Source organism: Acanthaster planci, linkage group LG13 (genome assembly GCF_054643075.1).
Source record: "Acanthaster planci isolate LZ-2023a linkage group LG13, COTS_SCS, whole genome shotgun sequence".
Taxonomy (NCBI): Eukaryota; Metazoa; Echinodermata; class Asteroidea; order Valvatida; family Acanthasteridae; genus Acanthaster; species Acanthaster planci.
Window position 1 is genome coordinate 13,291,980 of NC_141789.1, and position 27,156 is coordinate 13,319,135.

At 43.2% G+C, this 27,156-nt stretch overlaps 3 protein-coding genes across 4 annotated transcripts in view; all 3 read left to right on the plus strand.

Annotated features, from left to right (window-relative positions):
- xpo7 (exportin 7) overlaps nucleotides 1–7,613 on the plus strand; it is a 30,785-nt gene extending 23,172 nt beyond the window's left edge. Inside the window, exons 20-27 of the mRNA XM_022242555.2 lie at nucleotides 333–523; nucleotides 645–702; nucleotides 1,068–1,227; nucleotides 1,615–1,753; nucleotides 2,217–2,368; nucleotides 3,523–3,621; nucleotides 4,132–4,259; nucleotides 4,721–7,613. Coding sequence (XP_022098247.2) covers nucleotides 333–523; nucleotides 645–702; nucleotides 1,068–1,227; nucleotides 1,615–1,753; nucleotides 2,217–2,368; nucleotides 3,523–3,621; nucleotides 4,132–4,259; nucleotides 4,721–4,832 — 1,039 coding nt within the window. The 3' untranslated portion in view covers nucleotides 4,833–7,613. The remainder of the gene's footprint in view (nucleotides 1–332; nucleotides 524–644; nucleotides 703–1,067; nucleotides 1,228–1,614; nucleotides 1,754–2,216; nucleotides 2,369–3,522; nucleotides 3,622–4,131; nucleotides 4,260–4,720) is intronic.
- Nucleotides 7,614–7,869: 256 nt separating this feature from the next.
- LOC110983368 (poly(U)-binding-splicing factor PUF60-like) lies at nucleotides 7,870–22,495 on the plus strand. 2 transcript variants are annotated; one of them, XM_022242582.2, is made up of 12 exons: nucleotides 7,870–8,019; nucleotides 9,956–10,031; nucleotides 14,874–15,085; nucleotides 16,292–16,564; nucleotides 17,079–17,206; nucleotides 17,616–17,684; nucleotides 17,818–17,920; nucleotides 18,447–18,548; nucleotides 19,061–19,235; nucleotides 19,773–20,077; nucleotides 20,342–20,531; nucleotides 21,070–22,495. In XM_022242582.2, the coding sequence occupies exons 1-12, from the start codon at nucleotides 7,963–7,965 to the stop codon at nucleotides 21,177–21,179; spliced, it is 1,800 nt and encodes a 599-aa protein (XP_022098274.1). In that variant the 5' UTR covers nucleotides 7,870–7,962; the 3' UTR covers nucleotides 21,180–22,495. The 2 variants fall into 2 exon arrangements, with proteins under 2 accessions (XP_022098274.1, XP_022098275.1); XM_022242583.2 differs by lacking the exons at nucleotides 7,870–8,019; nucleotides 9,956–10,031 and adding an exon at nucleotides 10,264–14,299.
- Nucleotides 22,496–23,579: 1,084 nt separating this feature from the next.
- On the plus strand, nucleotides 23,580–26,786 carry nhp2 (NHP2 ribonucleoprotein). Its single transcript, XM_022242613.2, has 4 exons — nucleotides 23,580–23,875; nucleotides 24,961–25,030; nucleotides 25,712–25,817; nucleotides 26,077–26,786. The coding sequence occupies exons 1-4, from the start codon at nucleotides 23,707–23,709 to the stop codon at nucleotides 26,200–26,202; spliced, it is 471 nt and encodes a 156-aa protein (XP_022098305.2). The 5' UTR covers nucleotides 23,580–23,706; the 3' UTR covers nucleotides 26,203–26,786.
- The last annotated feature ends 370 nt before the right edge of the window (nucleotides 26,787–27,156 follow it).

Sequence of the window (27,156 nt, forward strand, 5' to 3'; positions counted from 1 at the left end):
CCCAGTGATTATTTTTATTGGCTGTTTTAATTTAAAATAAACTCTGGTCAACGCTGCAGAAAGACTGGTGCTTTCAGTATGCAGAGCCTTTTCAATTAAATCTCCATTGGATCCTTGAGGCACAAGACAAAAATGGCTCCTGACAGTCATAAGGGTATGCGTCTGGATATGGCTGATTTCCAGCCTCACAACGGTCACAGTAATGGACCGTTTTCAAACTTTTGCACCAGCAGTGTTGTTCCATGTCTGATTTAGCTGGACAAAAACTTGAGCTGAACTCACAGCGTTGAGGCGATCCTTTTCCTTAGCCAACACCCCCCTCCTCCCGTCAGATACCCCGACTACACCCCTATACTCCAGCGAGCCATCGAGCTGTGGTACCACGAGCCCATGGTGACCACACCCATCCTAAAACTGATGATGGAGCTGGTCCAGGACCGATCGGAGCGGTTGCATTTTCACGTCTCCTCGCCGAATGGCATCCTTCTCTTTAGGGAGATCAGCAAGATGTTTGTGGCATATGGTGAGTCCGAGTTTTTCACCTTACCCCCTGAAATTACTCCTCAGGTTTCGTTCAATAACTCAGAGTTTGGATTGTGGGAACCCAAGTGACCAGGAGTTTTCACATGTTGTTTGCTTCGCAGGATCGAGAATCTTGACGTTAGGAGCCGACATTCCCAAGGACCAAGTTTACCCCATGAAATATCCTTTTGTTGCTCGGAGACATGTTTTCCCTGTTTTTTTTTCATAGGAATTTTGTTGTTCGCATACTGTTGACTTAGATTTGTAATGCAAACTGTGGAAGTTGGAAATGATACAGCAGTTTGAAATTAAAATTTCATACGAAGCGTTATGTAGCATGCATCACTGAACAAACTGAAAACAACTACCTGAGTTCCTGGTTTTAACAGAACTTTGCTAATTGCTGGGTTACCGGTCAAAAAAGTGTGAGAGATACATGACGTGTCGCAGATTCCCAGAAAGAAGTTTGCTCCACAAGTAATCTTGCAACTTTGCAGCCTTATGGCCTGTCACGGACAGAACTTCCTTGACCTTTGGCCCCTCACGCTGAAGGGCGTGTCCATCTGCTTCGGGATGCTGAAGGCGGTCCTGTCCGGCAGCTACGTCAACTTCGGCGTGTTCCAGCTCTATGGGGACACCTCCCTGGAGGAGGTCCTGCAGATGTTTGTCAAGTTACTACTGTCGATACCCCTCAGTGATTTGCTGGTAAGCTAGGGGTTCTAAAATCAAGAGTGTGGCATTATGGGTAGGGGTCATGACCCTTAATGGAAATAGCACAGAGGTTCTTAAATGTACCTTCAAAAGTTCTGAATAAGATTTTGTGATAATTGTATTGGGTACGTTATTGTGTATGAAGACTTTTTAGCATATTCCCTTGGCAGCGGATGAAAATAGAACGAGAGCTTATGAGTAACCACTCCCCTTGAACAGCGAGTTGTTAGCAGATTTTGTGCTCCTGGGACGATCAAGCGCAAACACTGCAACGTTGGTTTCATTGAGGATTTGGAGGAGATGTCCCCAGCAAGATTGCCATTGGGAGTTGGGGAAAATCTAAATTGCCACACGGCTGTGTTCCCACATTTTTGCCGACAGGATTACCCCAAGCTAAGCTTGAACTACTACAGTCTACTGGAAAGCCTAGCCAAGGACCACATGGGTTTCCTGAGCGGTCTGGAGCCCCAAGTATTTCTACACATTCTGTCCTCGATATCGGAAGGCTTGACAGCCTTAGGTAGGTTGGCAATGTAGAACACGAGGGATAAGTCCCAACAGCGCTTAACATCCGGCTCAGGTGTAGGGTCAGAAAAACAGTCCATGAGCCATTGTTCCGTCGACCTTTCACTTTGTTTTTTTTAACTCAGGCGCGAACAGTTCCATTGTGGGACTTTGTCTAGAAAGTAGGTGCATTGCGAAAAAAAGGACAGAACATTTTATTGGCACACCAAGTGAACAAATGAAATTGCGTGGAAAATTTTGGTTCATCGTTTAGATTGAGAAGCAGAGTGAAAAATCAAATTGTAAAAATGTCCAGATGAGTTCCAATAAATTTGGCACCTAGTTCATGTTTTATAATTTGTCGAGGTGACATCTTGGACAGGATTTCAATTATAGCCATAACTACAAGCGAGCGGCTGTTTAAGACAATTGACAGGATAGTGTGGGTAAGATGGGTTCGTTTTCTCCCTTTGCCGCAGACACGGTGGTGTGTACAGGCTGCTGTGCTACCCTCGACTCCATTGTGACGTACCTCTTCAAGAGGATATCGAAATCAGCCAGCAAGAAGGCCAAGAAGGAGAAGGACAACTTTCCAACTATCATGGTGGTGCCACCAGCAATACTTCAACAGGTGCAAACAGAAACAGATGTTTTGTCGAGATTTTTGGTCACGAAAACCAGAATTGTGGGAGCTCCGATCTGTGCCAGAGACATATTCGCAAAGCGAAGAATGCGATTCAAGAGAAGGCGTTTTGGGGGGATTGGGTAAATGTGAATGGCATACTGATGCTCTCTTCTTAGTGCTGTTTCAAGTTGGAATTCTCTGCACTAAATACGTTGCTGCTTTGTCTCGTAGCCTGTGGCAAACGTTATTCCAGCTTTAATCCGGCCCTTAAATGGTTTGATGTCTTTGTGTTGCTTTCGTCCATTCAATTGCACCCCGATCAGCATGACTTGCATGTCTACAGGTTTAATGGTGACATCTACTAGTTTGTAGTTTGATAAGTCTTGACCCCAGCATTTGATCAGTGTCACTCAAGGGTGAGATTTCTCAGCTTTTTAGCTGCTTTCAGCTTTTTTGGTTTGGATTTCAGCTTTTATTTCCTCACTGGCTGTGTACAAAAGTATATCAGATTTCCTCAGTTCAGCTTCCTTATGCTATTTCAGCTGTTTTCAGCTATTTTAATCATTGGTCAATCTCGCCTCACTTATCACTGATTGGACGATGGAGGTTTTTCGTGTTGACCAGTCCAAAGGCTGGTTCAGGCTTCACTCACTTTAGCAATTTCTGTCTGAATGTGTGATTTTTACCCATGCCCCCAAAATCTTCCACCCAAATCTGTCCAAAGGATGGCCTGGCATCCATGTGACTACAGGTACATTGACCTACCTTCTCCTGGCGCTTCATCTTGAATTGGGGAGTTGGGTTGGCAAAGTAGTTCTTTCCTCGTCTTTCACCGCTGCAGCCCGGTTCGATTTCCGGCTCGGTCCACGTGTGGATTGGGTTTTCAGTCCCTACCTGATTCCGTAGGTTTTGCCCAGAAATATTTTCACTAGGGTTTTTCCTCCCACCTCTAAAACGGAAACTGCTTCTTAATGCCTCGTCTCTGTAGATGTAGGTGGATGTGGGTCGTTTGGTGGTTGCCAGAGGTGCCCTTGTATGCCATTCACTCGACCATGTTTAAAGTCTTCATTGTACAGTGCATTTGAACATATCTGTTTGAAATTTGCACTTTAGAAATGAGTAAGTTATTATTGTCATTATTATTGGATTCTTATTTGCAGATGCTATCGACTGTGCTGAATATTATCATGTTTGAGGATTGTCGCAACCAGTGGTCAATGTCAAGACCACTTCTGGGCCTAATTTTGCTTAATGAAGATGTGAGTTTTTTCAAGATGTGCTTTGTGTCAGGGAGATGTCGATATTAATCATAGGATTTGCCCTTACACCGACTTATATTCAAAAACACTGTATACTCAGCGCTTGTCCAAAAGGTTATGAAAAAATTCAGGAGCTAACTGGAGTGCGACTTGAACTCACGACCTGCTTACTAGTGAATGTGAATTAAAATCAAGAGTCTTTTGTTCTTGTTTAACTGATTCTGAACTAAAACGAAAACAACTGGGACAGGAATTTACGGAGAGAGTAATCTTGGAAGAAAACCCTAAAATTTAGACCCTCCACCAAACAGAAACACATTTTGAAGAATTTGGTCTGGGCATCGTAACTTGTCTCATTCTGAGGGGGAAAAAACCACTCTTTGGTAACATTTCTTGTCCTTAGACACAAAATCGTGTCTCGTTCTTGAAATTGTCTTTGAATGTCTCACTCTACGTTCATCCAGTGAAAGCAATTAAAAAAAAAATTGTTTGTTTTTGTTCCGCTCGTAGTATTTCACGGAGCTCAGAGAGAGCATCATCAGCTCGCAGCCTGTCGAGAAGCAAGAAGACATGCGGTTGTGCTTCAAGAACCTCATGGATGGCATCGAAGCAAACCTCAGATCGAAGAACAGAGACAGGTAAAGCCAAACAAAGCAAAAAACAGTCAGTGTGTCTGCTTTGGTAGAGTTGCCAGTGACAGAAATGTATCAAGCGTTGAAAATATTTGCTGAGCAAAAATTAGTTGGTTTTTGGCTAAGCAAAAATGAACCAACCCATTACTGCTGCATAATCCACTTCGGCTTGCTATTGCGGTCAGAAAAATTGACGTACTTTGGCCATGCCACCAGACACCACTGCCGTCAGAAACCAACCATCCAAGGAATGGTTGAGCGGAAGACCTGCAGCAATCTGGCTTGAGGACATCAAAATGATTACTGGACTAACCATCACTGAGGCCTCTCAGCCTGCTGCTGACCGTTTCCGGTTTCGATCTCTCATCAGAACTACATCTCCATGTATGTGTGTGCACTGTGACTTTAGAGAGAGATTCCACTTGTTGCTTTCCAGTCTGTGATGTTTCTGTCATTTCATTTTTCAGATTTACTCAGAACCTGTCGGTGTTCCGTCGTGACGTCAACGACTCCCTCAAGACCACAAACAACTCTTCCTCAGTGGTATCCTCGCTGAACAGCGCCGACATGATGAGCTAGCCCTGCGTCCTGAGTTTTGTAACATAAACTGTACAGAGTAGATTGTGGTCGGCGTTCAGCAGCTGCAAAGCTGTGGACATATCTGCAACCTCATGAACAACTTAGTCAATGTCTAAGAAGTCTCTTTTTTGACTTGGTGCCAGTCTTTTCATGACTGCCGATGGGGCATCTTCAAACTTAATGTCTTTAGAGCAGTAGGGAAGCTCTCGCGATTGGCAAGATCTTCTGGGCACCCACCTTTCCATACAACTCCGAACCAAATGGAATTTATTCATAACTAATGTAGCAGGATCGGCACTTTTTTGTTATACACTCCCAGCCTAATTTGGCATTGAATCCAATTTTTCTGTCAGTTCAAGAGAACAAGTTGTGGAAGGGTTTTAGTTTCAGATATCTTACTTGATGGATCTCTCACTTTTTCAAAATGTAGTGTGCAAAATTTGCCTAATTTGCAGAACAGTTGTTTTTTTTTTTCATGAAATATATTTTTCCAATTGGGGAATTAAAGTTAAAAGAATGCACTAAATGCATGCAATTAATGAAGGAAGCCTGAATTTTACTTCGTCAAGTAAATTTTACAACTGTTCTCATATTTGTCTCATTCTGTGATCTCCCAACAGTCGTCGACCTTTTCTGCTAGAAATCTCATTCCCAACACTTTTGCCCAAGTCATGTTCCCCATGAGTGTTGGCACCTGGAACTAATCAGCATCTTCTTTTTCACTGCAATAATTCTCTAATGATTGAGTTGTCTCTGTCTTGGATTTTTTTCCTCAAGGCGTAAGCACAACCACCGGAAAGGCCAGCAAATTCAGTTATTAAAAGTTTTTGATGTCATTCTTCATTGAAAGTATGTGTCCTCAATCCTCAGAAAGACAATGAAAGGTTACCCCCTTAAAACAAGTCCACACCCCCCCCAACCAGAGTTGTAATCGAGTCAGTCACAAGTCACTGCAAGTTACCACAAGTCAGTCACAAGTCATTCAGCCACAAGTCATCTCGAAAGCTATTCAAATGAACTGTGACAGAGGCATTCCTTTGTTATTGTTCATCTCTTTTGTTCCACCCTGACTTGTGAGTTGACTTGTGGACTGACTCGTGACTGAAGATCTACAACTCTGCCCCCCCCGCCCTCCTGCAAAAATGTTTGTTTGTAGATGCGCCTTGAGCTTCACAGGTCGTGTTCCTCAATTTTTCCATTGTTTCGACCGTCAACAATGTCGGGTTTACAAGGAAGTGTTGTTTTGGTTCAGTGTAGAGGCTAAAAATTTGAAATAAGTCATTAATTTGGTATGGTGTAAAAGTTTAATGCTGGAGAGGTGCTTTGATGCAGTTTTTCTGTGAGAAAAGGGAAATGGTGGAGAGCGGTAAATGTGGGCAGTGAAGCTTGGGCGACTCTATTGCACTTGTTAATTACTCTCAGTCTTCAGGAGTGGATCTAGGATGTTTTGCTTGGGGTGGGGGGACGGATGGGAAATTTATTGTTGGTACAAGGGGGGGAGGTTGCTACATGTAGTTGTCGTCGTTGGTGAAACCACCTAATCTCTCTCATTTAATGTCGTCTTGGAATTAATATGGCTGACAAATGGCAGAGGGGCTTTGCCCATGCCACTGCAAATCTGTTCAAATCCTTTCCTGTATTTTGAAGTATTTTTTGGTAGACTTCACAGTTGTTCACTTGAACTTTGGCAGTTCACTTCTGCAGAGTGTCAACTGTTAAAAGAGTAAGAAAGATCAGAAACTGCAAAGGGAGTGAGGGTTATTAAAAGTGAAGTTATCTCGAGACAGCGCACAGATCAAGGTGAAACAGCAACAACTTGGTATTTACAAGAGACGGGTTTACTTTGATGAAGGTGAAGAATATGCTTTCTTAAAAATCGTTTATATTTACCAACCAAACTGTGGTTTTTACTAGTAATTAAGCCAGAGCTCATTGGGATGTACAAACTTTTGCACTAAATTAGGAAGATAAGGGTTGAAAGAGAAATTTTGGCATAGGACTACCAAGGGGAGATTGCCTCTCTTTATTTTTCAACATTCAACCCCCCCTCCCCCCGCCACACACACACACAAAGGGGATGGGGTGGGGGAAGTTGCCATTGGACCCCCCCCCGAGCTACCAATGAGGACTGTGTATATTAGATGGAAGTCCATGAAATGGAGTAATACAAATTTAGCCATTCTGAATATTAGGACTGCAATCGAAGCCGTGTTGCCAGACACAATGTAGGCAGTATGTGGTTGAAATAAGTGATCTCAATTTGTCATCAAATTGAATTAAAAAATAAAATTACTGGAAACAATCTTGGAATGCATGATTGTAAATAATGTAAAGAATTGTTATAAAAAGAGGAAGGATTTCAGCCTTTTGTGGCTTGAAAAATAGACATAAATATCCAAAGATAATTTTTTTTTTATGAAAGCATTGGGTGACGTTGACAGGTTTTTGTTTTGTGGGATATACTTTGGTTACCAACTTTTTGTTCTGTTCAATTTGATATTAATATTTGGCCATTTTGGGGGGTTCCCTGGATGTTTGGTTGCTTATTTCCTCAAGTCTATTTTTTTTCTGTTTGGTAAATCTGAAGTGCTTCATTGCAGGTTTTGGGGGTTGTCATCGAACCTTGGGTTAGAACAATCAAAATAAAAATAGGTTATGGAAGCACTTGGCTGAATCATGCTTTTCTCTGGCAGTGTTTTCATCTTATTAGTTGTTTGTATCGTGCTAAATATGTAAACAGATTTTTTTTTTTGGTAATAAACATGTAAAAAGAATACAGTACATCATACTGTTGTGCATATTTATTTTTTTCTGTACTTCCTGTCTTGTTTAAAGAGTGTTGTCGTTTCGGTGTGGGCCCCCATCTCAGGACACTACCCGCAGGGTAACTATTGTCCCTTCTCCATAGGATCACCGATCGGGGTATTTTAATCTGGACCCCCGTCGCTGTTTGGGGTTATTTTTACATTGCCATGCTGCGGCTTCTCAAAATGACTGGTGCCCGGCGCATACCGCAAATTGCACGTAATGTAATAAACGGCAACCAGGGGGTTCCAGCGTACTTACGTGCATAATTAAGAGGACGACGCCGTATGTCCGACTTGGAAAGGATTGTTGCCCTTCAAAAACCATGATGGCAAGTGCGATGGAACTCTTAGAAGCTGCTGCAAATGGTGATTTTAAAGAGGTAAATATATACTTGTCGCGTTTCATTCAACCAGTGAAGTATTCTATCCAGTGAATCGAAGGAAATACCATTAAGCTGGCTTTTCAGATATGCTACGCTGGCCGAGCAGCGGCCATTTTTATGATTTTGTTGACCTTTGTTGATGGTGCATTGTGGTTTGTGGTGCGTGCATCATTGCACGGTATGCATTGCCATTGGGATTATTAGTTCAGCTGGCGCTTAATTTGGCCTTTGCATTGAAGTGAGGCTTGGAAAGACTGCTGCATCCTTACTTTGCTTTGTTGGTTTTGTACAAAGCCTGAGGAGAGTGTAGTGCATTTCAAGTATTTTCTAAGAAAAATAGATTTTGAAATAATTTTCAGTCCAAGCTTTTGGCGTTTGAATCTCAATGACTGACTGAAACCATAGGGCCTAACTCAAAACTGATAAAAATTGAGACTGGATGCTACCCCCAGAACTGTGGGGTCCAACGTCCGCTCCGTTCCCACAGTTCTGGGGGTAGCCGGATGCCACATTCTTCCCCGAACAACTTTTCATGAGACAGTGTCTGCATGTTCTGTGTTTTTTCAAGCTTAATAAGTCTTGCTTATACTGCATAGGTGATTTTTTACAATGGTAGTAGAAAGGCATTGTGTTAGGGAAAAAGGAGCAAATATTATCCCTTTTTCTTCCCACAATCAGGCATTTCAGTGATGTTACAAATTTGTTCGGACGACTTGCGTTTGGCACTTCTTAACAGGGTATTTACAAAAATTGATCTCAAACATACAATACAGTATATATCTCACATATTTTTACTGAATATCTCATCCCTGAAAGTTCTAATTTAATACAATCAACATAAGAGTTATGAAAGCCATGTTTGATTCAATATTTCGTTCTTTATTCAGAACATCTTCAGGAATCTTCTTCTGAATAAAGAACGAAATATTGAATCAAACATGGCTTTCATTAGTCTTTATGGAGTCTGCATAATATTGAGTTATAAGAGTTATGGAGTAAGAAAAGGCGATAAAGTCAGGAAATTTTGGGTCTCCACGCACGTGGGCGATTGGCCCCGGTTTTTATCAAGACAAGTTCCGCACGGCTCGCCTTTGCCTAAGCGGATGTAGGGTTGCAAAGGTCGTACCATTGTGAAAATACAGGGCATGAAAGGGGGGTTAATAGCCCACATTTAGAGGGGTCAAACAAAAAATCGGTCAAGGTTTGCCAAAATGGGGACAAAAGAACATTTAAGTGATATATTTCATCACATCAGTCTTGTATTTTCTGTTCATTTGGCTTTTAATTTTGCAAGTAATATTTATTCTTTAATTTTCTTTTTGAGTTTAAGTGATTTTTTAAACGAAAGTTGTGCCTACACCCATTTTAAAATGGCGTGTTCTGAGCGGCATCATCAAATTCTGCCATCCATGGTAACAACTTTTCTTTGGAAAGGGGGGGCGTGAATTTCAAATTGCATGTACCATTACGAAGTTCAGCTGATTGTTGGTGATTGTACATGTAGTATGCCCACATTTTACCATACTAATGAAGTATTCACAACATGTATTCACTTGAAATAATATGTCATGAATTATATTAAAAAATCTTCAGAATGGAAAGTCTGATTTTCTTCAAACAAAGTCTGAAATCCTCCATTTGAAGCAGCGTTTCCAATGATGTTATTTGTGATGCAGTAGGGAGCATTTGAAAACTTCTCTTGAAAACCCTGCCACAGTGCCTTTCTCCCATTGTGCAAAATCACCCATGCGGTATTTGCGATAAGGCTTATGGACTTGTCTTCAATGAAAACACAAAATGTGGTCAACTTAATCCAATTAGTCCCAGATACTTTTATCAGTATATTCGGAAAGGAAGGGCTTTGCATCATCAGGGAGGGGTAAAAAAAGCTAACTGAAAGTGAGACTATGGTTACTTATCTCCCTTTGCATAGAATGTGGGGACAGGTGAGCCCTCACCCAAGAAGATCAAAGTAGAAGCTGGAGCGGCCAGTGCCACAATCCCTGAAGGTAGGATCCAAATGTCCAAGGGCCTTCCCAACTTGCTCAACTTGCACAATGTCAGCGCTTGGGTGCATATTATGATTTCCTGTAGCTTCGGTTCCATTGTTGGAAAAATTGGAAAACCTTCCCCCCCTCACGAAAAAAGGTGGGGGAGGGGTAACCCTGTAGCTTGTTTTTGTCCTCAAAGTGAGACAAAAATTGCAACGTCAATAAGTGGCAGCACTGAGACTGGACATTTGTGAGTCCATCAAAAATTGCAAAGCGGTGTGTCTCATTTTGTTGGATTTTTCGTGGAATGGTCAAGTTGGAAAGCCGTGTTTCCATTTTTAGAGTCCGTAATTAAAAATTTTGTGGGATTTTTCCTTTTGGGGGGGGAAAAACCCTGTGTACTGTCAAGAGATTGTTGATGCGCATCCGTGACAAAACCATAACAGCTCCCCTAATAGTTTTCAGGTACTCTTTCTGAATGGCATGCAGAAGCCTTTTGTAGGGATAGACCCGTGTCTTGCCCTGGACACTTGGCCTCTCTGCTCGACAATTCATATTTGAATTCAGGCTTTTTGACAATTGTGCAAGTTCTGCTCTGAGGAAAGCCCGGTATTGTTGACTTTGTTGCTTAAAGTAGGGGATGAAAACAATCGTGACAAATTTTAACAATAAAAGTGTGAGTATACTGTAAACAAAGGGTGTGAACTTTGAAATGGAATACTCAAAATAAGAATTATAAATGTTACCATGTACTACAAACTTGTGTAAGTTAACTCAGATTTTTCCTAACAAACTTTTTTTTGTATTACAGCTTCCACATTTTCCCGTAATCCGAACCGACAGTTTTTACAGTTCCTTTTTCTTTTTTGGTTTTTTGTTTGTGTTCTGAGTTTCTTCTTTTTGCAGAGAGGAGCAAATCGGCAAACTTAGCTTTGGCCCTGCCTAGCGCGGCAAGAATACGGGGGACATGTTACTGACCCACACATTCTAATCTGGTACCTTTGATTTGGAGAGAGTATTGTGTGCTAGAGATCTGTAGTTGGTGTTGCATTGTGGAGATTGAAATTTTTTTTTTTCAGTTTCACAGAAAGGGGAAAAATTACAACATAATGGAACAAAACTAATACCATTGTTTCCAAAAACAAAATCATGATTTAAATTTTAAATGTTCTCTGCGTTGTTTGGACAAAAAGTGCGCAATCTTAAGAGAAAAAGGTTTAACCGTATACATGTAGTGGGATGCCGTTGCTGTCCCTTGCATGAAGCACATTGCATGGGGTAGGGTTTTCAAGCAATCTCTTGATAAAACCCAGATTTCTGAAGGTAAAAGAAAGGTTAGCGAGTCACTTCTCAGCTCTCTGTTCTTGTGTCTTGATTTTCGGATTGTTCCTCCATTTTGTCTCGGGGGGAAAAACCTGTGGTTTTTGTACTTTTCCTTTTTCAGAACCGCAGCGCAAACTGAACGCTCAGCCTCAGCGACACCCATTGGATTGTGCTTGGGTTTGTTTCAGAGTGTTGCGTAGGGGAGGAAATAACGTGTGCATTTAGTTCCCAGTCATAGGCTTGAAGTTCAGATCCTGGGATCTCTGGACTTGTTTTTATTGTGATCTAAATTTGTATGCTGTCTAAAAAGAGAAGGAAATTATATCTCTCCTACTCTCCCCCCCCAAAAAAAAATAGAAAATGAAAACCATCACTAAGAGAAACAAAACCAAAAAAACAAAAGTACATGTACACAAGGGTAACCCAGATTTGAATGTGTACATCGGAAGCCACGAGGATACTTTAATCTTCATACTTGTGTATGAACTCAACCCAGATATATTTGGCCTTGATTTGTAGAGGTATTCCATGAGATGGATCACAGGCCTTCAAATTAACGTCAAATAAACATTTGCAGCATATTGGCAACAAATACCACTCGGGCAAAATCTGCTCCACTATAGGCCGGCCCTGATCTCTGTATGCCTACATTTGTCCTTCCATTCCCACGCCATGTATTTCTCACCCCTTACTTCTTTGCAGACTCGTCATTAGCCATTGATTGGACCCATCATCAGCCCTCGAACAACAGTGAACAGTCACCTCCCACTGCCGGTCTTCATTTTTTTACTCAGTCGTTTTTATTTTTATTTTTCCTTGACAGGTCATTCAGGTCCCTAAACAGGTCCTAATTAGAGAAAAACCTCTCAAGAGGTTGACATTGCCTTTGAAAGCACAGAGCTGCATGCCGCATTGTAACTTCATTTGTTATTGTTCATGTACACAAGCAAACGCTTCAGCAATCGTAGGAATTATTTTGTTGACCTATATTCTGATGAGATAGATCCGATGAAAGAAACGCAAAAAGAGACGAGATTCCGATTAGGAAGATCAGTAATTTCTTTTTGAACTTGTATTTCATCCCCTCGAAACATTTATTTATATCTATCAGTGTGAACTGTTCGAAAATTTGAAAACTTGATAACTTAATAAGTGGAGTTCTGTGTGACGGACAAAAGTGGTTCTCGGGCATTAGCAAATGTTGAGCACTGTTCTCAGCAATTCTGTGTGATTCCATGATTCGGTGTAATGCGTGTCTCTCTCTCTGTCTTTTTTTTGTTCTCTCCTTTGTGCATTCATGAGATCACGACCAGGGACCGTGAAGACATCCCCCAAACCAGAAGTGGTTTGCTCTGATTGCGGCCAGCGGAGCCTCGTTATCAAATCCAAACCATACAGCTGCCTGTATTCCTAGCTTTTCCGATTAACAGAAACGCTTAGCTCCAAGTAACGTTTGGGCTGTCCCCCCCTCCCTGCGAGACGCATCCTCCCATATCAGCAGCATTGCAGTCATGGCCATCACAACCCTTCACAAGGCCCTGCCAGTCCATCAAAAGTCATCCTCCCTGAGGCCAAGCAGCAAGCTATTCAAGTGAACTGTGACAGATGCATTCCTTTTCTTGTCATTCGTCCTGTTTACATGCCAAAAGGCCATGTGGTTGGACTTGTGACAGCTGACAAGGACTTGTGATGGTCGTGGCTGCATCTCTGCATTTGAGGAATGTGCGTCAGAAGTGTTCGAACCATTGACATGGCACCACTTGTGAATAAGAATGTGCCGATTTTTTTTACGGAAGGGGGAATGTCTGTAAAACTCAACAGGCTGAGTCAATCTGCAAGTCTTAACAGGAGCAAGTCAAAGTGTGGGCAGGCTTTCGCTTAAAGGCTATGAACTGTGTTACTCTAATTTGTCTTATAGGGTTGCACACACGACGGACGAAGTGCTAGCCAATTTAGTGTAGTTACTGTTAATAACGTATGCTTATTTCATCGCGTACCATGGAAATTGTACTATGGTTCTGACAGAAAAGCTGGACTTGATTGAGTATGAACTAAGTGCTCTTGTTCTCCAGTGCTAAAAGTGAAGAGTCTTTTGGGTTCTAAACACCCTGGGTTTAATGAAAGACTTTGCATATTGTACTGAAGGCAGCCAATCTTGTTTTGAACGATTAATGCATATTTGCGGTGGCACAGTTCACAAACAAGCAGGTATTGTTGCACGATTGTGCATCCTCTAATTGGGAGCAGTTCTTAAGAAGCGGGTAATCTCTAGATTTCATGATTGGCATCTATCATTTTGCCTTTAAAGCACACAAAAAAACCCCATAATTTGACCTGTCCCAATCCTTGTCCGATACATGCAGACTGTCATTGCTTTTTACAATTGACAGGGAGAACGAATGAACATGTGTCCGTAGGTTAGTTGTAAAACTGAAGGTTGCCTTGCAACTTCAAGGCACGTTAAACATTGCCAGGATTCAATTTTTGGAAAGGCCCGACCAGTTAATACATTTGTACACATGATATTTTTGTTAAGTCACTTGATGTTGCCGATGTGTCTGAAATTAGTTTGCCATGTGCGTCACGTCAGATACAGACACTCATAACCATGTTCTGGTGCCCCCCTTGAAGTAACTTGTCTGGCCCGTTGGATACAAGAAATTACAGATGTATGCCTCGTGTAGGACCCCAAGCCATGCTCTGCCGACTAACTCTACCATTTTTCTCCCTTTTTCCCCCTTGTTATCTTCCCCCTCTCATTTTTTTTCCTTTTCTCTCTCTTTTTTTGTCTCTGCATTTTTGTGTATTTTGAAGATTTCAGTTTACGCTGAGACCCACACACACACTCTCACAAACAGCTCTGCTCCATGTACTGTAGTTTACCGCCTGGCCTAGTGTGGCTAGAGGTCGCCATGGCAATTGTTACCATGGCAACACCGCCAACCTATAAGACAGCGACTGTGGTAAACAGCATTATAGTAGTTGTTCTGTACATGTTAGCCCCCTCGATGTCTGGCTCTGCAACTGTTGGGCTTATCGCCCCTTTTGTTTTTTCTTAACCGGCAACAGCTCTACCAACGACAAGGCTGTACTTGGCCTCATCGTATGCATTCTTACCATTCACAAACTTGTCCTATCAGTCTGAATGCATAGACAGGTTTTTTGTGTATCACTATGTGTATTTCCTTTCCACAATTTTATCGAGAATTTTGGGCATAATGTAAAGCTTGTCAGAATTGGCTGAACAAAGTACACTCAGTCGGTTTGTGGATTTTTTTGAGATGAAAGTAGAGAAGAAATTAACTAACTTTCCTGCAGCTGTTCAAAAGATACCTAAGCCATTTGAACAATATTTTTTTATAACAATGTTTTTTACCTACATCTTGCAACTAAATTTTATGGAAGAGTCGCATGGGTGAGATTTTTCCAGGTGTGCCAAATCTGTATTTAGGACCTAGGCGTAGAAGAAAAAACCAACCACTCTGAGGTCTTCTCTAACACCACCCGTTCTCTGTCACCACCTTGACTTCTCCGCAGTGACCCGTAGCCCTTCCCCCATGGTGATGGCGGAGCAGATGGGGCCCGTGCTGGCCGGGCCGGGAGCCAAGAAGGAGATGGGCCTGCTGGCTGGAGGCATGCCCAGGCTCACCCCCGAGCAGCAGGAGGCGCTGAACCGGGCCAAGAAGTACGCCATGGAGCAGAACATCAAGAGCGTGCTGGTCAAGCAGACCCTGGCCCACCAGCAACAGGTGAGATCCCGCCTACATTTCGTTTGGCCTGATCCCTCCCCTCCCTCCAAGGGCCCTTTCCCTTTTTGGGGCTGGATTGGTTTAAACAAACAGTGGCTTACATCCAGCAAAAGAACACCTTGTGCTCCATAGTGGTAAACCTTGAGTGACAAAATGGGTCAACTATCCGCCCTGAGTTGAAGCGCGTTTGCCAACGAAGAAGAGATGGTTGGAAGCTTTTCGACCAGGCTTGTGGGTGCTCCTAGAACACTCACACAAGCGCCGTACGGCCCCCTGAAAAGTGCGCATAAATCTGAGCGCATGTGGTAAGCTCCCACCAAAGAAGAGGCACTGCTATGGGAAAAAAAAATGCCCTTTTCCAGCAAGGAAGGAATTGTGATGGTTACAGCGCTGTGAGAATTCAGCTTTGTAGCTGATTTCAGCGTTTTTTGTTTGGATGTTGACAATGAATTTCAGCTTTTTTGTACACCTGGTCTGTCCAAAGTATTGGAGCTTTTACATTTCAGCTTTTTGCTAGCTGTTTTCAACCTTAATTTTAAGTGGCCACTCACACCCCTGTGGTTGATTGTTGATGATGTCTGAATTCCTATCCATTATGCTCATTAGATTGAGTTTTTGAACAGTGTATCCCAGTCCAGCAACCTGAAGTGGACAGCCAATACTGTTGAAGCACTGTCCTAGACTAGCTAATGTTTTGACAGTTCGGCTGAAGTGATCCAAATGAAATTCTAGAGCAAGATGTTTATTTCCTGTCAAGGGGTGGGATCCACATAGTTCAGGAACTGCATTGTATTAACCCTCCTTTGGTTTTACAGCACAAGTATGCACGAGTGCCCATGGTCACTCTCTTGCATGCGTTTTCTACATGGAACACAAACATGCACAGGTTCAGTGTGTACACAGTAGGTTGCCAGCACAAAATGACCCTGGGGTCTTTTGTGCAGTTCTCTTCACTGCATTTGGTTTACTGCACAATTATGCACATGAAACAGTGAAGCACAGTTGTTGGGCAGCACAAAAGTGCAATCTGATATTCCTGTGAGGGACAGTTAGTGCAGTGCACAACACGACACAGCTGTGCTTCTTTGAGGTGTTTACCAAGTGACCCAAAGAGTGACTTCAGCATTGGAGGGTTAAGTGGTGCCATCAGTCAAATGGTATTTCTGTTGGCATTGAATTTACTGTGTTGTTTTGGTTCCCGCTCAGCAAATGAGCAATCTGCAGATGGCCGCCCAGCGCCAGCGGGCCATTGCCCTGATGTGCCGCGTCTACGTGGGCTCCATCAGCTTCGAGCTGCGGGAGGACACCGTCCGGCAGGCCTTCAGCCCCTTCGGCCCCATCAAGAGCATCAACATGTCCTGGGACCCCATCACCATGAAGCACAAGGGCTTCGCCTTCGTGGAGTACGACCTACCCGAGGCGGCTCAGCTGGCCCTGGACCAAATGAACGGGGTCATGATCGGCGGACGAAACATCAAGGTAAGTCCAAGTTGCTTAGCTAAGCGTTTTAATAGCTGATATTACTTCCAGGATGATTTTTAGGTCAGCAAGTAACAAGGCTTTACGAGCACAAACTGCAAGTCAGAATCCTTTCTAGTTCCTCACTTTCAATCACAATGCTACAATGAAGGGTTCAGCAAAGTAATGCTTTGAATAGGGTATGCAGGTATCCAGAGTATTTTTATATATATTCAAACATTGCAATGTTCTTAAAGAAGTGAATACTCTTCAGAGGGCACTCATGGATTCTCTGCAGTAATTGTTGCATTGTATGTAAGTCAATCAGGCCATGAGGAAGGGTTATACACACTGTGGACCCCAGAGCTAAAGGAAGAAACTTGAGCAAACTTGAGGTCAGATGAAAGCACTGCATACACCTGTGTTTTTTTTGTGTGGGGGGGGGAGTTACAAATTGAGGTTAGTATTTGGTTGGTGGGCATATTAACGTGGGTTTTCCCGAGGAATGATAATTATGAAATCGGTATCTGCGCAGGTCGGTCGGCCGAGCAACATGCCCCAGGCCCAGCCTGTGGTGGACCAACTCATGGAGGAATCCAAGAACCATCCCCGCATCTACGTCGCCTCCATCCATGGCGACCTGTCCACAGAAGACATCAAGAGGTAGGTTGGGAACTAGGCTCTCTTCAGTCAGAGCCTTGATCGTTTCTCGCGCCTCGAGGCACAACTCAGACCTGGCCTGTGGCCCGCCCGAGGGCTTCCCACACTTTACCTCCACGGACTAGTTAAAAGTTTCTCTTTGTTTTACAACTCAGGAGATGTCTTCCATATTAATGCATGATCTGGAGTGAAGGGCTTAATAGTGACTTTTGTTCCCAACTTTGCTACAGTCCATTAAATGCAACTACCAATATTTCTAAAAAAAAATGCATTGTACCTTAAAGCCTGGTGAGGACCTGCCTAGCTAGAACGGCAGTGTTTCTCATGGGGGAATCCTTTATTCACAGAGTGTCACGAGTTTTGATAATTGTTGATTTCTCCCACGCCACTTTCTGCCTCTCTTTTGCTTCAGCGTCTTTGAAGCGTTTGGAAAGATCACCAGCTGTGCACTGCCCCTAGACTCGGCCACGAACAAACACAAGTAAGTCCCACTGTACAGTTTTTTTTTGTAATACTTGGTAGCTGTAACCAAATTTCTCATTCACCTCTCAGTTGGAAGTGTTCTGATCGGCACTTCTCTGAACACTTGTGTTTTTTTGGGTTGCCCTCAACAGGGGTTACGCCTTCATCGAGTATGAGACCATGCAGTCTGCACAGGATGCCATCGCTTCGATGAACCTGTTTGACCTGGGAGGCCAGTATCTCCGTGTTGGTAGAGTAAGTACACTCACCGCCTCAATATCCTGAGTAGACGCCCCTTCGCATTGTCCACTGTTCATATTGGCCGAACTATCACCCCAGCTTTGCGCCAAAATGTATATTTGCTTCAGCACTTTTTAATGGTTTTATTCCCCATTTATTATTTAGCGATGGCGTTTATGTGCTGTGTTGCCAGCTGAGGACGAGTTTTTAACACTCAGTGACTTCGTCTGTTTGCCTTTGTGTACTGACAGCAAGCCATAGTTTAATCAGCCCCTGTGGGCCAAAAATATGACTGATTTTCATAAGGGTAGATCCTGGTGTTGCTTTAAGCTCTGCCGTGTTAGTGCTTGGGAAGTGCTGGATGTTGCAGTGTGAAGCATTCTCTAGAGTTACGGGGAATGCTCCAGGAGATGAAATGTGCCAAAGATATTCTCTGTCGCTTGTTCCTTCAAAAATGACTTTCTGTCACACAAGTGGATTAATTTCCATGTGCTCTGCTCAGGTAAAGGATTAGTGTTTTTTTTTTTTGTGTCTGATGCAGTCGATCACCCCTCCACTGGCGAGCATTCCAACGGCGACAACACAAGGTGGTCTCCCACCAGCCGCGGCTGTCGCCGCTGCAGCAGCAACAGCCAAAATCCAGGTGAGAAATCAACTTGGGGACCGGGTCTTTTTTTTTTTCCCATCTCGCTCATGACCGCTGGACTTTAAGACAGACAAGGACGCGTCTTTTGCGGTGTTTTTTCCATTGCCATTTCCTGAAGAGGCAGCCGTCACTGAAGCAGTGCTGTTTTCCAGCGACTGTTGCACCGTCATCAAACCGGTCCCACTTGGCCGCTTGTGAGAATCTGTACTCTGCAGCGAGTAACCATGTGCGTTTTATTCACGTCAGGGTTTAAAATGGCTCAAGGGACCTCTAGCAAATTGTCATTGCCAAAGACGGAGAAAAAGGTGCAGTGTTGTGAGTCCAGACGATAGCCTGAACAGTAGTCCCACGATGTATCGCCTGGATACGTTGCCCCAAATTGGCCCCAAGTTTTGTCCAGTATAGGTTTGAGTACTCCAGATTGCCTATGAAATCCCTGTCATTATCCGCCCGCGCCCCCCACCAGCATATGTTACTGTTGACTAATCTGTATCTCTTCCTTTGCACAGGCCCTCGATGCTGTTGCGGCCCCAGCAGCAGCAGCGGCCGCGGCAGTGCTCAATCTTGCCCCCTCCACGCTGTCCCAGGCCCTGCCAGGAGCCGGCCTGCTGACGGCACCGCAGCTCGGTCTCCTTAACATGCCCCAGGCTGTCATGGCTTCCAATGCGCCGGGTATTATCACAGGTAAAGTGTGAACCAGTTGTTCGAATACCTCTTACCAGAATGACAAAAGCGCTGTTTTGAAATCTGTTTGGAAGTACTCGACACACATGAGGAACTGGAGTTTTATGAGGCGACTTGATACTTTGTGCACGTGTGCTGGTCCGATTCATTGGCATTCATCTTTACTTTGACAGTTTTTATGCAGCTTCGGGCTTTAATGCCCAAGCCAAGTTTGGTTCTCGCAAACTTGGCCAAAAATGTGATGTGTTTTAATTGATCTTAGTGTAAATAGCAGTAGTATTCTGACTTGGTTTTTATTCAATGTCATCATAAGTTTTCCGTGGAATGTGCACAAAACCCACAGCTGTACACATGCTCAAACATAGGACGAATAGAAAGAATGGTAATAGGTGAAAGTGTGATGCCAATCCTTATTTGTGTCCAGCACATGCATACTTTGCATAATTTTCAACCAAGAGAACCCTCACAAACTAGTCAAGAGAAGGCATTTTATGATATTTTACGATAGTTTCTTTATTTTTCTCTCCATCTTTTCAGGCGTGACTCCTATCCGTCCGCCCATCCCCACAATCACTGTCACCACCTCGTCACTGATGATGAACCCCACCCTGACTGCCCCGATGGCCGCCATGGCCCAGCAGGCCAATGCAGCCGTGGCGGCCGCCGGCCAAGCAGTGGCAGCAGCTGCAGCAGCTGCTAAGGCCGCGGCCGAGCCAGCCGAGGACGCCAAGAAGAAGCTGGAGAGCGAGCTGCCACAGACCATCAGCGAACAAGAGAACATGACCATCTCGGGCACCAGCGCCAGGCACATGGTCATGCAGAAGCTTTTGCGGAAGGCCGAGGTACGTAGGCACCTATAATCGAGCGCCAGGGACCAATGTCATAATCTTCAGCACAAAATAGTGCAAATCGTATAAATATTTGCGTATAAAAATAGGGTACAGCCAATGTGGCATGGAAATAATGAGTCCTGACGAAGTTATGCTTAACGTAAATTTGTATCAAGCAAATTTTTCTCACCTTGAAGCGCAAGCCCAGTACAGTGTCCCATCAAATTGGAAGTTTCATGTACCAAAATATCCAAACTTTTAAATTCTTTGTTTCAGTCACGGGTCGTCGTCCTGCGCAACATGGTGGACAAGGAGGACCTGGATGACGACTTAGAAGGCGAAGTGACCGAAGAGTGCGGCAAGTTTGGCCAGGTCAACCGAGTGGTCATCTACCAGGAGCGGCAAGGGGAGGAAGAAGATGCCGAGGTCATCGTGAAGATATTCGTGGAGTTCAGCGACCCCAGCGGTGAGTCAACACTCGTTAAAACCTTGGTTGATTGATTGAGCTGCCGAGCGTAGGAGTTTGGCCTGCATAGGAAACGTTTGCCTTGCAGAAGCAGGTTTCTAGCTGCCTGCTGCCGTAGGCTGAGTAGCTCTGTGAGAGAAGTCCTGGCCAACCTCCTTCCAGAATTCGAGAAAAACCAAACAAGCCCCGAGGCACCCTGACAGGTTTTTCCGTTGTTACAAACCGACCTTTCAAGCTCAGCAAAATCCCGCATGGTGAATGTTTTTCAGAAACGTTAGTCCTGGGATGCAAGTTGGATGTAGATTTACAGCGTTCCTGAAGAGTTGTCACTTCGAAAACAAGTACACCGTAGAGTTTGTCGATGCGTTTAGCATCCCTCCAAAGTAGCCAACTGAGTGCCGTGAAACCTTTGCACCGAAGCCAATCACCACCCGTTTACCAGTTACTCAGCGTGAGATTTTGACCTAGTTCATAAAGTCTCTTGCTCCAAAACCGGAGATACTCATGTATGTGTTGTCGTGTACTTTTGTTTTTCCAGAGGGAGAAGCAGCAATTGAGGCACTCAACGGCAGGTGGTTCGGGGGTCACATGGTCAAGGCAGAATCCTACCCGCAGGCCAAGTTTGATGCCAGCGATCTCTCCGGCTGAAATCTTCCCGAGCCATTATTATTCATTGCTTTTATTTTTCATTATTAAAGGAAACAAGCAAACAAACGATAATGTACAACCACAAAAACCTGCATGTAGTGCCAGTGGTGCTCTGGGCTCCATTTGAAAAAAAAAAACCCACTAATGCTTACGAAAAATTAGACAGTTAAAGCATATTTGGGCTTTGTTTCAAGAGCTTAACGGTAATTGAATATTGCAAAACAAATGTTTCATCTGTTAATCATTTAGAACACTTACGAGATTTTGACCAGTATTCAGGGTATTCCGGTTCTTTCTAGTTCTGCTTGTGGCACCTGTGGGTACATGTGTTCACGGAAGTTTCTTCAACTACCATAAACTTACCTACAACGTAATGACACATTAACTTCTGCATTGTATTTTTGCATTATGTGTGCATTATTGAAAGAAATCTCAAGTGCCGTTGAACCTCAGTGTGCTGACCTTTGCACTGCAGAAAATCTTAGGCGAAGTTCCACCTCGAGGAAAGTGGTGAAGTGATGTATGCCCAGCTCAAATTTTTAACAGAATGTTGGTGTAAGCAAAGCTCACCGTTTCCTCTCTCTGGCCATGGGTCGCGTTTTGGACATTTCTTTTGAGAGTTACCTGCTCTGTCTGGTTTTACTGTCAGAAAAAGGGGGCTTGAGCTGGGATGTCTGTGGATTTAAAAAAGTGTTTACTGGTTTGGATGAATCAGGGCCACATTTCTTGCTTTGTAGGTGATGTCAGTGAGGAAGGCTATTGCAGCAAATTGCCACAAAATATTTACTGTTGGCTCAGTGCTATTTTTTTGGGGGTGGGGTGGGGAGATGAACTTAATTTGAAAAGTGCTTCAGCAAGTCGTGGGTAAAAATGCTACGCCAGGCTGCCTGTGTTTCGGAGAAGAGGTTAAGAAGTTCAGAACAAAGGCAGTAATCGGTTGATGGGACCACATCACCTGCTTGCTATAAACAGAGGCTGCAAAGTTTGCCCTGTGGCTAGCTTACTTTGCTTTCATTGAACTTGGCCTCACTTAAATACATGTATTTGCTTCTTCACTGTATAAAAATTTTAAAAGTGTAACATAATGGGAAGTACATGTAATCAAAGAGCCAAGATGTGTCATAATTATCTAGATACAGTCTCCCGGGTACGGTTCAAAGAACTTCAAAGTGAGAAATTTCAAAGCGTCTGTTGCAGTTTTGCCTGTACATTGTGTAGTTTTTCCCTGTCCGTTTCGTTTTGTTTTTTTTAATGTGAGCCCCCCAACAAATCTATTCTGGTGAACTGAAACCTGTGTAATAAACTTACAAAGACCAGTTTCAGTGTATCTGGAGTCATTTGTTCTGTTTTTAATGCACTTTGGGGTTTGCTTTGAAAATCTTTTGGATGGAATCAATGCTGTAACTGGGGTGCATTTGGCAGGGGGGACGCTTGGGGTCCTCATTTTCTGGAGAGGGACACTCGATGGGTTCGGTCACAGTTAAAACACAGCCCAAGGCAGTATATTGCCATAATTGTTTTCGTTCTCGGAGTGTGTGTGGGGGGAGGCAGAGGCCTTGAGTTCGAGGTGCATCTCCCCCTTTGCCACAGGATTGAATTCTCGTATGATACTACATGTATATTCAGTTCGGTTTTCCCCTGAAATCTGGGGAAAGATGAGACATTTAGGTAATGATTTGCAAAAAAAACCTGCTGAAGGGCTGCTTTGGAGGAAGGCCTAATTAGTAAGTGATAAAGTGCGTTGATCTGTACAAAATGGGAGAAAATCTCAACAGATGCAATCTAGAAATCACACTCTCCTCTCCCACACACTGCATGATTGGCTGACTTCCAGAACGCGAAGCTAAGAAATATATACCCCGTTCAGGAGAAGCGCATTGGTATTTCCAAATATCGGCTTCGTCTTATATTTTGGCTTCAGTCTCAAGAAATTCGTGTCTAAGGTACGATCTTTCAACTCAGTATGGCCCCTTTTGATTAAAACTGTCGTCAAAATGTGTATTAATGAGGGCAATGTTCGGAGGTATTTTCGCTTAGTGCTGAAGGTTTAAGCTTTAAACCTACTCGTCAGCTTTATAGACGATGCTGATGCCGAGATTTAGGATAAGCTCCCTCACATGAGTCACGTGATCGACACGCTTTCGGGAGGAGGAGAAAAGTGGATCTTTTCAATTAAACAGAATCAAAAGTAATTTTAATGATTTGGAAATCACTTTTAGTTTCTTGAAAGAAGAAATTGATATTGATTTAGCTGTTTATTTATAGAAAAAAATAAATAAATATTACCCCTCTTTAGATAGGGACCCTGATGCAAGTACCGTGCGCTCGCTATGAAAGTTTGACGAAAGTCGTCTGGGTGTCCGGCCACACAAATACATTGTGCAGGGTTTAGACGAATGCGTGCTGAACGTATTTGCACGTGTACATATACGTACATGTACAGTGTTCAGTACATGTACATGTACAAAAACAGTACATGTAAATGACATCGCGTGGGAAACTTGCTTGATACGTCCAGTTAACAAACATGGGAAAAACTCCAAAGAAGGACAAGGAAAACTCGGAAAAATCTGAGCCAGCTGAAGATAACGAACAAGAGCTGACTTATGAGGATCTGGTGCAACGAGTGGCGCCAATCGCTAACCCTCTTGCCTCAAAAAAGTTGACCAAGAAGCTCTACAAAAGTGTCAAGAAAGGTTAGTCTGGCACTCAGTGGCAGGTCATAGTTGCAATGATTATATGCATTCACACGTGTGAAGCCAAACCACGGTTCACAACCATGCACAATGCATGACATCTAGATGCTCAACCAACCATAAAAACTTTACGTGTGAAATTAGGCTCCTATAACATTCGGGCTTTATTTTCCTTTTAAAAAAACCTCCCTGCCATAATTTCGACCTGGGATTCGAACCGGACCCACACCCCACGCATCACAAACCATTATGCTGTAACCGCTTAACTACCGCAATTCACACAGGTTGATGGTGTTTTTACTGTTGATATAGTATCATTAATGATGGTAAGGTTTACTCTCATGTCGGAAGAAAAGAGAAATTTCCCCTTCAAATTGGAAATGCTCTTGTCATCAAACTTGAAAGTGGCCAGTGAGTATGGAACAATAAAGGGAAGGTTTCTATTTGATTTCCAACAAGACCAATTTGACATTTTTCCAACATTTGCTCATGATGAAGACTTCTTTAGATCGATGATAATGATAATTCTCCTGCCAAAAAAGTTCTCACTGTTATTAATTTTCAAAATATGGATGGCCTGACGTTTCGACTCATCAAAACGTCAGGCCCTCCATATTTTGAGATTTGTAATTTTAGGTCATTGTAGTCAGCAAGCAGTTAGCAGCAGTTTTGTATTACATATCTTTGTTATTGATTTTGTTGTGAATGTCTACGAAAATAAAAGTTTTTTGTGAACACTTAAGCACTTGATCACTACTTTCAGGATGCTAGGTTCTCAAGGTGTGATTTTTACTTTTTTGCACAAATTGCAACTAATGTGCATAAACATGAATTGGCCAGCGATATTTGCGCTCTGAAAATTGTTGGGGAATTTTAAACTTGCGCATGGTGTCGATTTGGCTTTCAACAATCACATGTATTAACCTCACGTTGTCAAGTGTTTCAGTCACTTTCATGTACAAGTAGAAATCTCCCGGCTCTCGACCCTCCTCCAAGTTCCACCCTGTCTTCTTTTTTTAATGTTTTCATTGCTATGCATCCGTGTTGCCTCCTTCATCTTGTCTGTTCAATTTGACATTTTCCAGCTTCCAAAGCGAAGACGCTCCGCAGAGGAGTGAAAGAAGTCCAGAAGTTCATCAGAAAGGGAGAAAAAGGGTAAGCCAACCTCCAGCGGACAAATTTACTTCCACCATGTACTCAAGTTTCGCGAAAAAACTGACAAGCAAGGGAAGTAGTCCACATGAACCCAGCGTTGTCCTTGCTAGGCCCCACTGATGTCATTGGCCCCATCTATAGTTGGGACAGTCCCGACCATAGTGCTACAGTTGGGCCGGTCCCGGCCATAGCATGGAGAACCCAATGTGTGCCACAGCATGTGCCTACGTCACCTCCTTTAGGTTGGCAACTCATGCTAACAGGAGTAGTTTTATTTATGTTAAGGATGGAATGCCACGCTGGAGTATTTTGGACGATTTCTGTTGGTTGCGAGCCGAAAAAACTGTAGCAAGGTTCAAGAAATTTTCGGCAGAAATTTGCTGACTATGCTTGGGCCAACCCAACTACAGCGCTACAGCTGGGACCATTTTAACTATCGCTGCAACTTACCGGTATGCTGTAGCCTGGTGGTAACATTCTTGCTGCAAACCTCAAGTTATGAGAAGGGTTTGAAGTGAGCATAAGTATGATTTCTGTAGCAGATGTCATGCTAGACTGACTCCTGGATGGACTCCTTACCTTCCTGGAAATTTTGCATCACAAAGCTCCCTGAGTACATTACAATTTTCTAAGCCCATGCAGTAAACAAACGGTTTGAATGATGTCTGGTTTTTGCTACAGGTTTGTTGTCTTTGCTGGGGATGTCACGCCCATAGAGGTCATGTGTCATCTACCTGCTGTCTGTGAGGATAGGAACATTCCTTATGCTTACGTTCCAGCCAAGAAGGTAAAATTAATGGAGACTGACTCTCTGCGTTCATCAAGTATTTTTTATCTTGCTCAAAACCTTAATTTCCAGTTGTGTGCCATATTGTCAGTACACGTACTTTCATTTTGAAGTCATACTCCTCGCCCCCTCCAGAAATTTATTTTAGTTTTACCGGTCCGAAAGCAAACATTCCTTTCCTCATTTTGATTGCCTCCATGGGTATGGTATTTATGGAGTTCTTAAGTTAGATTGGTCTTTTCCATTTGCTTTGTCACAGGATCTTGGAGCTGCGATGGGTGCCAAGCGCTCGACGTGCTGCGTCCTCGTCAAGACCCACGAGGATTTTGCCGAGCTCTTCAACGATTGCTTACAGATGATCAAACAGCTTCCGCCGCCCATTTAGTTCATCGACCTTCCGGGCCTAAACCTCCCCCTACCCGTACCCCTCCCCGAGGCCACCACCCCATCCCTGCTCCACTCCACCGTTACATGTAATTGCTTTGTTCACACGCGCACTTTCTTATGGCTATGAGGTGGGACGCAATCCATCCAAGTGCTCATGTGCTAAAACAAAGCGTGACGTCATGTTTTAGGTCTGTTGGCAGGGCACGGCTCGCCAAATGGACAATCAGATCTCTGTCTTTTTATTTGTAAATTTCAATAAACGTGCTTGGCAAAGCTCAGCCTTTAGCAGGCTGACCAAACTCATGACCACTTGACAGTCTCACATCAACACTGATCGTCTATAAGGCAGAGGGCGCCATTTAGTTTTTCTTCACCATGATTATCAACCTGTTCAGCTAAGTCGGAATTTTCCTCGAGTCACGTTTCCATTAGTTCATGGGACAAGTTGATAATAATCATTTTTTAAATCAAATCATTGCTTTTAATTTTCGGGTAATGGTTTAGATGTCCCCATTTACTTTCAGGATTCTTACAAGTGGCTTCTTATGGTTTTTAAGAATAAAAGATGTAAATACCATTGAATCGTTTTGGGTATGACTGTGCTTTAAATGTGTTTGCAGATCTTTGTGAAGAAGATCTTCCATTTAGAAATGGTAGAAACAGTGATTTTTATATATACTACTCAAAAATAGTTAAGGACTACGTTTTTTCTTGTAATCTTTTTCCAAGCAATGAGAAGGGTCTAGTTCTTTCATTTTTGGTTTGTCTAGATGGTGTTCTCATTGGAATAGAAAAATTAAAAAATGTTTCAAAATATCAAATACACATTTTCTCAAAATAGACAGTTTCAGGGAGAAGTCAAATGATTTCCTTCGGTGGAAAAAGAAGGTACTTTCTACTGAAAGTAATGTGCATGTGATCGCTGATGTTAGAAATCAAATTTTGTCATCTT

What these genes read in the sequence shown, in the direction of transcription:
- nhp2 (XM_022242613.2), top strand. Translation starts at nt 23,707, where the DNA reads ATGGGAAAAACTCCAAAGAAGGACAAGGAAAACTCGGAAAAATCTGAG. An exon ending in CTACAAAAGTGTCAAGAAAG is followed by an intron (nt 23,876 to 24,960) that starts GTTAGTCTGGCA and finishes GACATTTTCCAG; the next exon opens with CTTCCAAAGCGAAGACGCTC. An exon ending in ATCAGAAAGGGAGAAAAAGG is followed by an intron (nt 25,031 to 25,711) that starts GTAAGCCAACCT and finishes TTTTTGCTACAG; the next exon opens with GTTTGTTGTCTTTGCTGGGG.
- LOC110983368 (XM_022242582.2), top strand. Translation starts at nt 7,963, where the DNA reads ATGATGGCAAGTGCGATGGAACTCTTAGAAGCTGCTGCAAATGGTGAT. An exon ending in TCGGCGGACGAAACATCAAG is followed by an intron (nt 16,565 to 17,078) that starts GTAAGTCCAAGT and finishes GTATCTGCGCAG; the next exon opens with GTCGGTCGGCCGAGCAACAT. An exon ending in GGAGTTCAGCGACCCCAGCG is followed by an intron (nt 20,532 to 21,069) that starts GTGAGTCAACAC and finishes TTGTTTTTCCAG; the next exon opens with AGGGAGAAGCAGCAATTGAG.